This window comes from Myotis davidii, unplaced genomic scaffold (genome assembly GCF_000327345.1).
Source record: "Myotis davidii unplaced genomic scaffold, ASM32734v1 scaffold226, whole genome shotgun sequence".
Lineage (NCBI taxonomy): Eukaryota > Metazoa > Chordata > Mammalia > Chiroptera > Vespertilionidae > Myotis > Myotis davidii.
In genome coordinates, this window is record NW_006297224.1 from 1,033,297 (window position 1) to 1,049,176 (window position 15,880).

The following is a 15,880-nucleotide window of genomic DNA, read 5'->3' on the forward strand; positions in this document are numbered from 1 at the left end:
TCTAAGTCCAAAATACATTGTAAGCGTTATATTTAAATATAGTGATTATTTTTGGTACTTGTAAATTATTTTGAGTATTTGTGCTTGTTTTACATGCAGAATTCTAATTCCATGATCTTTCTTGGGTATATATAGGCTAGACTTTACCTTTTCTTTTTAAAAATTCCTCTGATCATTGTGAATGGAAGAGGATGAAACAAATCAGCATTCAGTAACTGTTCAGATAAAGTAAGAACTCAAAACAATTTCTAGTTTGGGGCTTAAAACAAGAGTCAGCCTCAAAGTTCAATTCTAAATGTTAAAGAATGTAGAATAAATGTAAGCTTGAGTAATAGAAATGGGAAGAGTTGTTTACTGAATTTCCACGTTAACCTGTGTTTTTCCCCCCCTTCCCTTTTGGCATATTAATCCATGTTACATTCCTAAAATGTTGACTTGTAACTATTATCTGTGTATTGATATAATTTGGCCTACTATAGGGAGGGAGATTTATATTGTTTAGAACCTAGAATTTCTATGAGAAATAGATATAAATGCTCTGAATCAGCATATTATTTTGCTGAAAATATGCCACAGATTACTTAGAATGACTTTTATTTTTTCTTAAAAGAAAATTACTGTAGAAACTTGGTGGCCTCATGGACATGGAAACCAGACAGGGTACAACATGACAGTTCTTTTCCTTGCTAACGTCGTCATTAAGTTATGTGACTTAAGTGAAATGTGTATAATGAATCCATTTTTACCAGAGGCTAATTGATAAAAACAAGAGTTAAGTTCTTACGGTACTTAGCAGTGAAATGATGTTGAACAAAATGATGTCATTTGAGGACTTATTATATTTATATTTTTAAATAAATTAGACTTTACATATTAATTGTTGTTTTAAAATATAATTTATTTAATTGTAAATTTATATAATTTAATTTTTAAAAATAATTAAAACATTTTTTCAGTAATAATTGACATACACTATCATAGTAGTTTCAGGTGTACAACATAGTGACTAGACATCTGTATAAAATATATTTTATTGATTTTAGAGAGGAAGGAAGAGGGATAGAAAGTTAGAAACATCAATGAGAGAGAAACATCGATCAGCTGCCTCCTGCACACCCCCCACTAGGGATGTGCCCGCAACCAAGGTACAATGCCCTTGACCGGAATCAAACCTGGGACCCTTCAGTCCGCAGGCCGACGCCCCATCCACGGAGCCAAACCGATCAGGCCTCTACTGTGTTTTTAAATTACTTTATATCAGAGTAATACATATATATAATTTTAAAGCTCAAATATTCCTAGAGGTTTATGTGAAAAATAGAATCCTTTGCCCAGCCCTTCCGATTTCTATTTCCTACTCTTCAGAATTAATACTTTAAAACGTTTGCTTATTTCTCGTGCCTGTTTACCTATATTTTCCCAAATAACATGCTTTTACTGGTGTTTTCTAATTTTTCAGCTTTGTATATTATCTGTTGATTTCTAACCTAACGGAGGAGGCTATAGCGCTCTTACACGATTCTCTGATGACGCCTGCTTGGCTCACGAATACACATTTGCCTTCCTCTGTCCTCCCAAAGATTTTTGTTAACTCAATATTCAGTGTTTACATGATTATATTATGGAAATATTGTTCAAAGCTCAACCTCATAGTGTACTAAAATTGTATTTCCTTTCTTATGCAACTTTCTGTTTGCCTTAGAGTTAATAATTACCTCATGTTTCTTTGTTTTCTGTTTCCTTTCCTCTCAATCATATACAAACACTCTTAGATACTTGAATACCTTTTAAATAAATATAGTCATATTCCTTAGGTAATCTATCCCCACTGTTTATTATTACTGTTATTATTCTTTTAATTTTTGTTATTTTTTGAAACACTCCTAGAGCCATTTTCTCATTTCCCTGATCTTGCTTGGTTACTCTCTGGACCTTCTGCTTAACTGATGTCCTGGAACTTCCTTTTATTATCACTATAGGACTCACCGTCACCTGTCTTCTAGGTATTTGAGGTATTTCTTTCATCTTTTTCCTGGATTAAATATATGGAACCCTTTTCGTTAAACCCATACTTCTCGTTTTCTTCTTTGACTTTACACTTTTGGTGAAACACTTTTTTCAATAGATTCCTGAGGTTGGATGTGTGGGAAATGACATTTTGAAAACTTACAAATATGTAAATATGTAAAGTTTATCTTCACAGTACTTGATAGTTGGTCGTGTTTATTAGAAGGCTAAGTTGGAAATTGTTTTTCTCCCAAAATTTTTGAAGTCATTATCTTTGAGCTTTTAGTATTTTTGTTTTGAAATGTACTTACATTTTAATTTCTGCTTTCTTATGTAGAGCTGTTTTTGTGTGCGTCTGGAAGTTTTTAGGATTTCTTTATCTCTGATAACCTAAAATTTGAAACTTTGAAAATGAGTAGATTTTTATTGTTGTGCTAGTCATCTTGTGAGCTTTTCTGATATAGAAACTCAATCTGGAAATGGTCTTGTATTTTTTATAATTTTTCATTTGTTATCTTTGTTGTGTTTTTCTGGTACAACTATTAATCAGATATTGTATCTCCTGGATTGAACAGTATTGTTAGATTTTTCTTCTATATTTCATCTCACTTTTAAAAGTGAGACAGTGAGACAGTGGTTTGTCTCAAAATATCTTTTGGGAGAGTTGCTTGATTTCATATTCAGTTTTTAAAATTAGATATTTTATTTTTATCACTTAAAATTTTTCTCAAGAGTTTTAAATTTTACTTTAAAAATTGTAAACTGTTTGTATTTTATGGTTGTAATATATTCTCATTTATCTTAAAATGTTAATTATTAGTAGTATTTTTGGAGTTTTCTCTGCATCGCCCCCTTCCCCCATATTCCTTTACTTCTTCTATTTGTTTTGGTCTCATTGTCCCCATTAGAGACTTTTCTTGAATATTCAGTTGTCCTTGGTGTTCATTCATTCTGAAGATTAAGGCACAGAATTGCAAATGAGAAGCCCTATGTGAGCTGCAATGTTAGGTATTCCAGTGGAAACCAACTTTATCATAGGGTGATGCCCACATGTCAGTTGCTGTAGCTGGTGTGTGTGTGTGTGTTTGCTTAGCTTTGTCAATGAGGACATTCTCTACTCTCTTGCCTGGGGAGCGTAAGACTGGCCGCTACCATTCAGGGAGTCTATTGGCAGCAGGGGATTAACGTTCTTACCCTCGACCCCAGAGTGTCATCCTGCAGCGGGCTCCCCGTCCTCAGCCTCTCTGACTGGGAAAGGCAAAATAATAGTGAGCTTCAGCATCCCTTCCTCAAAACAATGTACTTGAGTTTTGCTTTTAGAATAAAACATCTTAAAGGTCATTACACATGAAACTGTCTCTCCATGTCACTTTAGAAATCGTAAAATTGAGCCAGGATTGGACCTGGAGCTATCTAGAGAGGACAGTGGGGAAAAGCAGCCCCTGTCCTCTAGTAATACTCCCAAGTGCCTCTAGAGACGGACCTGTCTTCCTTCCCACACTCCCCTCCCCCATAAATCAGGACTGATATTTAAAACAACAGCAACAACAACAAAAACAACAAACCACGGTAACATGTTTCCCCCTGAAGACATAACCACTTGTTTTGCCTCCATGTCTATGAATAAACCTTATGATAACCTCAGCTGGAGAATATTGAAAGGAGCATTTTAACTTTAGTCTAAAGAAAATACTGGCTCCTGCCTGGTTTGGGATACAGCACTAAGGATTGGGAAGAACAGCACTTTGGTATTTAGTATAGGTTACTTCTTTATTTCTTTAAATTCCATTTCCTTATGTGTAAAATGGGACAGTAAAGCTGAGGTAGCTTGGATGGTATATAATAAGTAGTAGCGATGTTAATCTTCCTAGATTTCCTCCTCCTTGCACATTAGCCTTTGGTGTTTGTAGTTGGCTCGGGTTGTACCCTGGTGTCACCCCTCCCATGTTATATTGCCTCTCCCCTGGGTCAGGTACCATACTAAGTTTGGTGATATAGCCTTCAGGAGTTCATTTTCTATTTTCCCTTTTTTAATCATGCCTCTATATTTTCTTGGGCATTGCGAGTGTGTGTCCATATCATATATAGGGAGAATGTTGTAGAGCTGCCTAAAGAGCCTAAACATTCTCTCTCTCTCTCTCTCTCTCTCTCTCTCTCTCTCTCTCTCTCTTTCTCAAACATTCACTCTTATTCTAACCCTTTTGGCCAAAGACCTGTGCTCTCTCACATGTTGAGTCTGTTGTGTGTCACCTTCATGAAAGTGTAAAAATGGATGAGTCATTCCACCTTACCGCAGAGAGAGAAGGGGAACGCCTGTGGTTTTTTGTTTGTTTGTGGGAAAGAATTATTCTTCACTCAGGCTAGTATGGGTGCATCACATTAAAATGCTACTCTTTGACCAGCAACAGGAGTGAAGGAAGATGTATTGCTTCATGCCTTGTGTTAATGCATGCTTGTGAAATGTGCCCTTTGACTGTGGCTGCTGTGGAGTTTGTTATTTTTGAGGCTCATTCGTTCACTAACTACTTAGGGAGAGGTAGCACGTTTCAGTTCCTTTGCTAGGCTTTGGCGCTAGAGTAGTGCATAAGACACTGCTTCCATTTCACTTTGAGATCAGAATAAAAGAATTTGGTTGGGAAATTAAATAATTCAACAAACAATTGCAATAGAGTGTGACAAGCACTCTAGAGAAATGTAGAGTACTGTGGAAACACAGAGCAGGGGCTTTCTTGGACAATTCCCAGAGAAGGTGATGTCTGTGTCCTGAGGGATATGTAGAATTTGACCAAACAACAAAGAGTCAGAGGTATAAGAATATATCAAGGCCTGGGGATTCAAAGAAATAGTGTGTGTTTGTGGAGGTGAAAGAAATGTCGTGTGGCTTGTTTGAGTTTGAACAAGGAGTGTTATAAAGGTAGGTAGAGCAAGATCATGCAGGGCCTTATAAGCCAGGGGCAGGAGCCAGGGGTGGACAAAGTTTTTGACTCGAGGGCCACAATGGGTTCTTAAACTGGACCGGAGGGCCGGAACAAAAGCATGGATGGAGTGTTTGTGTGAACTAATATAAATTCAAAGTAAACATCATTACATAAAAGGGTACGGTCTTTTTTATCAATAGTTTTATTCATTTCAAATGGGCCGGATCCAGCCCGCGGGCCGTAGTTTGCCCACGGCTGAGCTAGGCTGTCCTGACAGCAATGGGAATTCTTTCAAGGGTTTTAAGGAGAGATCATATTTGTCTTACACAGATTGTGTAGATCAGATTGGAGGAATGACAAGAGGGGGAGGCCAGTTGGAAGACGATGGTGGTAATTCAGGTACAAAATGATGATTTACTCTATAGAATTGCTGAGGACATAGATTTGGGAGAGATTAGAAGGTAATACCATCAGGCTTGATGCTGTGGGGATGGGAGAGAAGAATGAGTTAAGAATGGTTCTTTAGGCCCTGGCTGGCTTGGCTCAGTGGATAGAGCGTCGGCCTGCGGACTGAAGGGTCCCGGGTTCGATTCCAGCCAAGGGCACATGCCTGAGTTGCAGAGGCAACCGATCAATGATTCTCTCTCATTGTTGAAGTTTCTATCTGTCTCTCCTTCTCCCTTCCTCTCTGGAACCAATAAAGAAATATATATATATATTTTTAAAAAAAGAATGGTTCTTTAGTTGCTGGTTTAGGCTACTGAACAGTTGGCAATTCTGGTCTTAGAGTTACAGTACTCAGAAAGAAGACCAGGTTAGAGTGGGTAGGATAGGGTGGAAATTATTTCTGTGTTAGATGTGTTTTTGTGTGAAGTGACTAAGAGATAGCCAAGGAATAATATTTGATGGGTATTTCATTATATAGGTCTGGAGCTCAGGAATTAGATCTGGGTTAAAGCTATAGATGTGTAAGTCAACAGAATAAGAGATAATTGTAGCCGTGGGAAGGGATGAACTACCTCAGGGAATCATAATAATCATGAGAGGAGAAAATAAGCCCATAGAGGAATTAAGCAGGAATAGCCAATGAGACAGATGGGGGAGTTGCAGAAGCCAGAGAAAGAATAAGAAGCAGAGAATGTTCAAAGAGCGTAAAATGCTTTGTGGAGCTCAGTTTAGAAAAGGAGTGAGAAAGATCCTTTAGATTTGGCAATAGGGAGTTGACTGATGACCTTGACCAGAATGGAAATCAGATAGCAGTGGGTAGAGGAATGACTGAAGGTGAGGAAGTAGAGACAGTGAGTATAGGCAACTCTTGAAAAATGGTTGGTGAGAACCACACCTGAGTCAGGTGGCAGTGATGGCTATTTGGGGTCAGGAGATTGGCTACATAGAGGGAACTACCCAAGTAAATATATTAAAGTACTGGGAGCCAGCTTTTTCATGAATGCAGAAAGGTGATAATATATATAGAAAGGGAAAAAGCTAGACTGGATTGGAATTTGAGCTAATAGTGTGAACTCATGATTTTCAGTATATGTAGATAGATATAGAAATAAGTACAGATATAATTGTGTGTGTGTGTGTGTGTGTGTATTTGCAGACACACACATTTTCTAGCTCTCTCCAGGCCTTCCCACAGAGTCTAGATTCGAGTGGCACTCTGGTAGCAATGAACAGAGGTAGCATCCAAATCTTGGTTTTTGGATACCACTTTCTACTAAGAGGCATCAGGGCTCTTTGGAGAAATAACTGATTTGGAGGATGAAGCCTAGAATATATTGCTGCCTAGAAAGTTAAGAAGGTACTCAAGAATGATGGACCAGATCAAAATGGACACAGGAGTCAGTTTAATGTGCTTCCAATGGCCAAATCTGAGAGAATTTGAATGTTAAAATAAAGAATGGTGGTAAAAGAGTATAACCCATTTAACATAGTAACAATCGTTGAGCACACTGATATAAATAAACTAGTGACCCGGTGCATGAAATTTGTGCACGGGGGAGGTGGGGTGTCCCTCAGCCCAGGCTGCACCCTCTCATAATCCGGGACTGCTGGCTCCTAAATGCTTGCCTGCCTGCCTGCCTGATTGCCCCTAACCACTTATGCCTGCCAGCCTGATCGCTTCCTAACCGCTCCCCTGCTGGCCCAGTTGATGCTTAACTGCTCTCCTGCCAGCCCGATCACCCCCAACTGCCCTCCCCTGCTGGTCCACTTGCCCCCAACTTCCCTCCCCTGCCAGCCTGATCTCCCACAATGGCCCTCCCCTGCCACGACCTGCCTCCTCCACTAGGACCTGCCTCCTCTGCACAAGGCGGCAGAGTCACCGGGACCAGCCTCCTCCGTGCTGCATCGCGTGGAGCCACGGGACCCCCAGGCCTCACTGCGCATGGAGCAGCTGCTGGGCCCCGCCTCTGCTGTGCACGTGGCCATCTTGTCACGGTCATCTTGTGACAGCCATCTTGTGGCGACATCATGCGTGAGGGCCACCTAGGCTTTTATTAGTATAGATACATGAAAAGTCAATGAGAAAAAGGAACATTATTCCTCAAAGTGGAATGCCAAGTAATTAATGTAGAAGAAGCAATAGAACTAGAATAAGAATCATTTGATAACTATCATAGTTATAAGTAATTCAGGCAAGAAATATGAATGGATGCTAAAACTAGAGGGTAAAGTGGCATGGAATATGGGACATTTATCTAGACTCAAAGCATCTCTCAACAAAATATTTATTAATTATATTGGAGAAAAAAATACAGTGAAGAAATCCAGCAGACACCTTCTTGATTAAGTGATTAAGGTTATCACCACCAATGAGAAAAAGTGACATGTTATCTACCTGTCAGACTGCTAGAGGAATCCAGCATCACTTCTGTGCTAGTCCTGCCAAAGAGATAACCTGGATCTATCGTGAGGAGGCATCAGACAGTCTCAAATTGAGCTTCATTAGCGAAAGTCTTCAAATCTACTTTGATCTACTGTAATCTTTGGAAGTATCAAGGGAAAACCAAGGAACTGTTCCACATTGAAAGAGACTAGAGAGATGTAATAGCTGGGTACAGTACCTGAATTTTTCCCCCTATAAACAATGTCATTGGGCAACTGACCAAACTGAATGGGGTCTCTACATGAAGGGCATCCAGGAGTTCTTTGTACTATCACTGCAACTTTTCTATAAGTTTAAATTGTTTCAACACAAAATAGGACATCGTTAAAAGAATGAAAAGCAATGCAACAAAATCCTGATGGAAGGGGCCAGTAGACAGGGAAGGACTGAAAATAGCTCAAAATTAGAGAGAGAGTGGAGAGGGTAAGGTCCCTTATACCTAGGGGAGGATGGCACCACCACCCTAGAGCATGGATTCACTTGGAGGTGAGAGGCTCAGTTTTTGTCATAGGGACAAAAGGTAAAAAAACATGTAGAGGGAAGCATGGAGCTTGTGGACAGAGGTAATTTTGAAGATCTGTAGGACTGCTTAAGGTATATTGGGAATTGTAAACTCTTCTTTAGGAGCAAAAAGTGAACCTGAGAAAGTTTAGGGAGTTCTTCTGGTCAGATCACTTTTTTCTTTCCTGGGAACCAGGATGTAGTGTTGCCTGCTGAATGTAATGGCGGGGGAGGTGGGAGGGAAGCAAGTTAGAAATCTGAGGAAAGTGAAGGCTTGAGATCGCCACTGTGGACGAAGTGCTTGAAAGGGCTAAGGCAGTGGTCGGCAAACTCAGTAGTCAACAGAGCCAAATATCAACAGTACAACGATTGAAATTTCTTTTGAGAGCCAAATTTTTTAAACTTAAGCTATATAGGTAGGTAAATTGTTATTAACTTAATTAGGGTACTCCTAAGGCTTAGGAAGAGCCACATTCAAGGGGCCAAAGAGCCACATGTGGCTTGCGAGCCGCAGTTTGCTGACCAATGTTGCTGAGGCAACATTATAGGATTGTGAGGCAGCATTGAGGGCCTAATTGAGATTGAAAACTGTGAATCTCTTAATCTGAGAGTCAGAATACCTTGATTTTGAAAGAACTATTGATTTCTGATTGTGCTACATTAGGCTGGTTTGGTGGTGTTTTGTAAGACATCATAGGTATGTGATTTGATTTGAAATTGTTTTCTGGGCCTTCTGCCTACCCTGCTTGTACAGATCCCAATTAAATCTCTTGTATTTGAGCAATACTTTAAAGGCTTGGGTCCCAAACAAGGTGTCATTCTCTGCTATGGTTTTTTAAATTATCTTATTTCTAAAATGTATAGGAGCACTAGTTGGTATGGCTCAGTTGGTTGGGCATTGTCTTGTGCACCAAGGAGCTGCCAGGTCTATTCCTGGTCAACAGCATATGCCTGGATCATGGGCTTGATCCCCAGTAGAGAGTGTGCAGGGGGCAGCTGATCGATGTTTCTCTGTCTCCCTCCCCTCCTTCCCCTCCCTCTCCCTTTCTCTCTCTCTAAAAATCAATATACTATTCTTTAAAAAAAATGTTATAGGATCAATAGTGGTATATTATGTAGGAATATTAAGGTCCTATTTTATTTAGCCTGTTAAAACCCTCCTACAACATTTTAGTCAGCTTTGCAGTCTGCTCATTTAGAAGGTTCAGAGGAGAGCTATGAAGGCGATTAAAGGGAGAGGGCAAAGGGATAAGATAATTTAACTTCAAGGAAAGCTGAGGACATGCTTGCTAATTCTTTAGGTTGTTATTTTTGATATTCTTTCATTCATCCGTCATAGGGTAGCTGTGGAGGAGGAAGTGGTTACTGACGGGAAAGGCTATGTGACAGCCATGGTTGTTTATACCGGAGCAGTGGTCGGCAAACTGGCCCCTTGAGGGTGGCTCTTTCACAAAATACAACGTGCGGGCGCGCACTTCAGCTCGATTGAAACTTCGTGGCCCATGCCACGGGGCCAAAGAGCCGCATGTGGCTCGCGAGCCGCGGTTTGCCGACCACTGTATTAGAGTGGTGTAACTGAGGAACATCTCAGAATTCATTTGCAGTGGGATCTTTGAGTAGTATTTATGTTCATTTGCCCATTTGACTGAGATGTCAGAGGTTGGATCGAATGATCTCTTGCCTCCCCAAAAGAAGACAACAGAATGATGCAAAAATCTGAGCTTCTTGCAAGTTTCAGGATTCAATGTTTGCTTTGATATTTAGATAAAAAGTATAGATTAGAGAGAGAATATTTAATTCACCCTTGTTTCCATCCAGGGTGGGCCTTTGAGGGAATTCAGTTTCTCACCAGTCCTAAGTTTCTTAGTGTTTCAGATAATTTCAGACTTGCCACTGTTTCAGCAAGTAAGAAATTTGACTGCTACTTGCCATCATTATCTGTGTTCTGGCCCTTAGTCTTATTTCTTTCCAGCCTTTATTTGTTGGGAATGTGTCAGGTCCAGGTTTCTTTTTATTTATTATTTATTGTGAAGTATAACGCATGTACAGAAAAGTACATAATGTGGAGAAATGCTTAATGAATGATTACAAAATGACCACTTATGTAACCATCATCCTGATCAAGAAATACTACATTACTAGAACCTCAGTAGCCCCCTACCCACCTCTCCTTCCTAAAGATCCATTCCCCTGACTTTTAACACTATAGCTTGTTTCTGCCTGTTTTTAAACTTTACGTATGTGGAACTATATAGTATGCATTATTTTGCATCTGGCCAATTTGGCTTAACATTATATTTGTGACATTTAATATGTTGTTGTGTATAGCTGTTCCCTGTTTATTTACACTGTTGTATAATATTTTCTTGTATTGCACATACTGCTATTGCAATTTGGATAGTTTCCAGTCTTGGCTGTTCTGAGTATTGCTGCTCTGAGCATTAATGACATGGTGCTCCAAGTACATACAGCATTTCTGCTGGAAGTGGGATTGCTGAATCATAGGATGTGTGTAGCTTCAGTTTTTAAAGAGAATGCTAAACTGCAAAGTGGTGGTATTTCCATCCAAAGTGGTGGTATTTCACCTTCATCTATTGTTGTTCAATTTGTTGGCAGGTAGTTGTTTGTAATATTTTCTTATAATCCTTTGCATTTCTGTGGTGTCAGTTGTTACTTTTCTCCTTTCATTTCTGATTTCATTTATTTGGGTCCTCTTTTTCTTAATGAGTCTGGTTAAAGGTTTATCAATCTTGATTATCTTTTCAAAGAAACAGCTCTTGGTTTCATTGTCATTTTGAATTGTTTATTAGACTTTATTTCATTTATGCTCTGATCTTTATTATTTTCTTCTTTCTACTCACTTTGGGCTTTGTTTTTTGTTCTTTTTCTAGTTTCTTTAGATGTACATTTATTTATTTATTTATTTTAAAATATATTTTATTGATTTTTCACAGAGAGGAAGGGAGAGAGATAGAGAGTTAGAAACATTGATGAGAGAGAAACATCGACCAGCTGCCTCCTGCACATCTCCCACTGGGAATGTGCCCGCAACCCAGGTACATGCCCCTGACCGGAATCGAATCTGGGACCTTTCAGTCCGCAGGCCGACGCTCTACCCACTGAGCCAAACCAGTTTCGGCTTTAGATGTACATTTAGATTATTTATTTGAGGTTTTTCTTTTTTCTTCAGGCATGCATGTATTGCTATAAATTTCCCTCTTAGGACTGCGTTCACTGTGTTCCATAGATTTTGTGTTGTGTTTTCATTTTCATTTGTCTCAAGGTATCTTTTGATTTCTTCCCTGATCTCATTTTTAACCTATTAATTGTTTAGTAACATGTTATTTAGTCTCCATGTGTTGGTGTTTTTTTCAGTTTTATTCTTTTAATTGATTTCTAGTTTCATACCATTATGGTTAAAGAAGATGTCTGATGAGATTTTAATCTTCTTAAATTTATTGAGACTTGCTCTGTGGCCTTTTGATTTGAAGTGGGTCTCTTGTAGACAGAACATATGTGGACCGTGTTTTCTCATTCATTCAGCTATCCTATGTCTTTTGATTAGAGTATTCAATTAGCTTATGTTTAAAGTGATTATTGATAGGTACGTATTTATTACCATTTTGTTATACATATTTATGTTTTTCCTTTTTTCTTTTCTTCTTCTTAAAGAAGTTTCTTTAACATTTCTTATAATACTAGTTTGGTGGTGATGAACTCTTTCAGCTTTTTCTTGTCTAAGAAGCTCTTTATTTCTCCTTCAATTTTAACTGTTAGTCTTGTTGGGAAGGGTATTCTTGGTTGTAGGCCCATGCTTTTTATTTCACTGAGCCACTCTGGCCTGGAACTCCTAACTCTTGTCTAAAAAATCCATTCAGCTATCCTGTACTTTCAAAGTTAATCCTTCTATTTTAGAAATGAAATCATAAAGTCAATTAGAAAACTCATCTAGTGAGTTAGAACCTTCACTTATTGAAATAGAATCTTCAACAGTAGAAAAAATTGGAAATTAAAAAATTTAAAATTCGAACTGCTTGACTTACATATTTAGGTTCTTAGATATTACACCTATATTTACTTTTAGACACTAATATACTTTGTGGGGCTGTTTAAACTATTTCTAATCTTGTGAAAAGACATATATTAAGTTTTGCTGTAAGTATGTGTTACTTGAGAGTCTTTTCAAAAATCCTCTTTGAGAGACCATTATTTTCTCAGAAGTAAAATACCTGTTATAGAGGAAGGCTTTTATGTTCCCTCTCAAGACTGCCTAGAGATATGCAGAATTACTGACACTAATCATAGACCCAACACCTTTAAGCTATCAAGGAATGCCCAGAGGGAGAGGTGGCTGGAATTACTGCCTCTTCTTTGAGGCACTGTCAGGTGGTTTAGGGTTTACTTTGACCTGGGTTATAAAATTGTTATTGTAAGAGTTGGGAGACAGAAATAGCTGTCTTTGTATGTGAATATTTGCACAGAAAAGAAAAAAAACATGTTGGAAAATGTGTTTTAATAGTAATACTATGTGTAACATTAATAAAAAAAATTAAAGGGTTCTATTTTCTAGATTAGTGATTCTCAAATTCTTTTGGAATCAGAATTACTTTACATTTGTAAAAATTATTAAGAACCCTAAAGTTCTTAATAAGAACTTTATGTGAGCTTTTGTTTATGTGAGTAAATGTTAAAGCTTATAATGAAATATTTTTCATTGCAAATTATGTTAAAAAAAAACCCTATCACATGTTACTCTATGAGTTATTTTATATAAATACTAGGAACCCAGAGCATGACTTGAAATCTTGCAGCGCCATCCTGCCTTGACACCCGAACCTCTCCACACAGAGCTCCAGCCCCCAAACCCTCTGGCCTTCTCTGGCCACTTCAAGCCCCGCCCTCAGTCCCTCGAGTCGCCTGAGGCTGGTCCCGCCTTCTCTGGGCGCCTCCCTGCCATATTAATACGGTCAAGGGCAAGAAAATGGAAGAATGGTGGACACTTATTACATGGAATACATTGATTAATTCATTTACATTTTTAATTTGAGAAGAAATGCATGATCTTGGTTCAGGGCTTGCCTTTATTGATGTAGAACCATGTTGCTCATTCCTTGGTCCAGTTTATGATGGGAAAGAATGAAGATTTGGATAAGAACATCAATCTGCTCTACCTAGGGTCTTGCTGCTCATGCTGCTGAGGGAAACCAGGGTAGGCTTTTCACAGGGACAGAGGTCTCAGCTTCCTCTCCTGTAGCAATGGTGATATTGGGGTATGTGCTCCTATCTAGTCTTTTAATTGGAACACTGCCTACATTTCCACTTCCATACCAGAGCTCTCTCACACACTGAGTTTAATGTGATAATTAGCTAGGATTAAATTGCCTATTAAAGTGATCTTAATCAATAATGTGCTATTATAATTGGAAAGATGTTAAGTTATTAAATACCTTGTGCTATATTTCTTTGATCTTAAGTGTACATTTTGACATATTTTAACAATACTGAAATGAGAATGTGTTTTTCAATCAAAGATGTGGCAGTTTAACTGATGGACATTTCTCCATCCCCTCATCCCCTCTCCCCCCACAACTTTGTAAAATAGTATCAGTTTTTGTTTTAATTTTGAAATGTTATCTTTAAATACATTTTTTAAAAAAATTTATTTTATTGTTTAAAGTATTACAGATAGTAGTAAATATGTCTCCTCCCCCTCACCCCCCCCATTGACCTTCCCCCGGCCTCCCTTACCAAATACATTTTTGTTGTTGTTATAATTACAAATGTCTATTTCATGAGGAAGACTACAATATATTTTTCCTATTTATTTCTGTTCATAATAGGTTTTTTTTAGGACAGTGGAACTGATACAAGAGCCCATAAAAGGTTCTCCTGGTCTGAGTTTCTACTTCAAAATTAATGGATTTCCCATATTTCTGAAAGGATCAAACTGGATCCCAGCAGATTCGTTTCAGGATCGAGTAACCTCTGACTTGTAAGTTATCATCTTTCTTTTCTTGTTTCTCTTTTATTAACAGAGCCACAAAGCTTAAGAGGTGCTCATTCTTACTTTCGTTAGTTCCAGTCGAAGGAATTGAGGGGCAATACAGAATTCTAGGATAAAAATTTTTCTAAAAGATGATTAAACTTTCCCTCCCTCTGCTACTGTTTTGAAGAGCACCTTAAATATTTTTGTTCATCCTTTTAAATATTTATCTCTTCATGCTAAGATATTTGCAGATTCCTTTATTTTTACCTTAATAAAAAGAACTAAAACAATCTTTAAAATTTTAGATCTAGGAAAAAAATTAAAGTATTTTTCTGAAGCTGTGAGAACAATATAAGAAAATAATTTTTTAAATTGGGTTTGTAAACTACTGTCTTTGTGATAGTGAAGTTAAGCCTTGTGAAGTGAAAATAAACACTGTTAACGTATTTATAAATGTATAAATATGCATGGCAGTATATTACTAGATGTTTAGAATGTAGATGTGGTTGGTAACTAAACTCTAATTTTGCCCAAGCTTGTAGTAATTTCCTTTTACATATATATATATATAGTTTTGAATTTTATATTAAAATGAAATTATTCTCCAGGCATAGGCCCAGATAATTAGCTGTCTCTCTCTTTTAAATGCTCCTCTCTTATCTGGCTGGTTTTGGTGGCAGCTGTTCAGCGCAGCTGGGCCAATTAGTAAACCTGCCCGTGGGCACCTTTGCTCAGAGTCAGTGCTCTGGGTCCCGGGCTAGCCTGTTACTGGTCTTTTTCGTTCCTTTCTGGGCATGGCTCTGGAGATAGAAGGTACATGCATGTCTCTCAAAGTGGCCGTAAATTTCTAGACTTTTCTTTTTCAATTTTTATTGATTTTAGAGAGAAAGGGAGAGGGAGAGAGAGATAGAAACATCAATGATGAGAGAGAATCATTAATCGGCTACCTCCTACACGCCCACATTGGGGATCAAGCCTGCAACCCTGGCATGTGCCCTTGACCGGAATTGAACCTGGGGCCTTTCAGTCTGCAGGCCGATGCTCTAGTCACTGAGCCAAACCAGCTAGGGCCAAACCATCATCATTTTAAAATGTGTTTTTCTAGCAGAGATTTTAAGTGTGTTTATCACCCACAATGTGTTTCTTAAAATCTTTTTTTTTTAGCATCCCCAGGTTTTCAGATTAGTGTTTGTTTTTAAAATTTCTCTATAGGTTATCACTCCTTTTGCAGTCTGTTGTGGATGCTAACATGAATACTCTTCGGGTGTGGGGAGGAGGTATTTATGAGCAAGATGAATTCTATGAACTCTGTGATGAACTAGGAATAATGGTGAGTAGTTGACAGCACTTTTTTTTTTGACTAGAGGCCCAGTGCATAAATTTGTACATGGGTGGGGTCTGGCTGGCCGGTCCTGATCAGGGCCGACGGAGTTGGGCTGGCTGGGGCTAGGGGATACAGGAGATTGGCCAGCTGCCCCGTCTCTGATTGGGGTGGGAGGGGCCAATAGGGGACGGGGCCAGCTGGGGGGAGGGGCCCCACCCCTGGTCGAACTCCCGGTCGAACTCCCAGTCAAGGGA

General features: G+C 38.6%; 1 protein-coding gene across 1 annotated transcript in view; it reads left to right on the top strand.

The window, feature by feature from the left end:
* Positions 1 to 15,880, top strand: part of MANBA (mannosidase beta) — a 113,784-nt gene that overhangs the window by 45,906 nt on the left and 51,998 nt on the right. The window contains exons 9-10 of the mRNA XM_015569985.1: positions 14,157 to 14,308; positions 15,515 to 15,632. Coding sequence (XP_015425471.1) covers positions 14,157 to 14,308; positions 15,515 to 15,632 — 270 coding nt within the window. The remainder of the gene's footprint in view (positions 1 to 14,156; positions 14,309 to 15,514; positions 15,633 to 15,880) is intronic.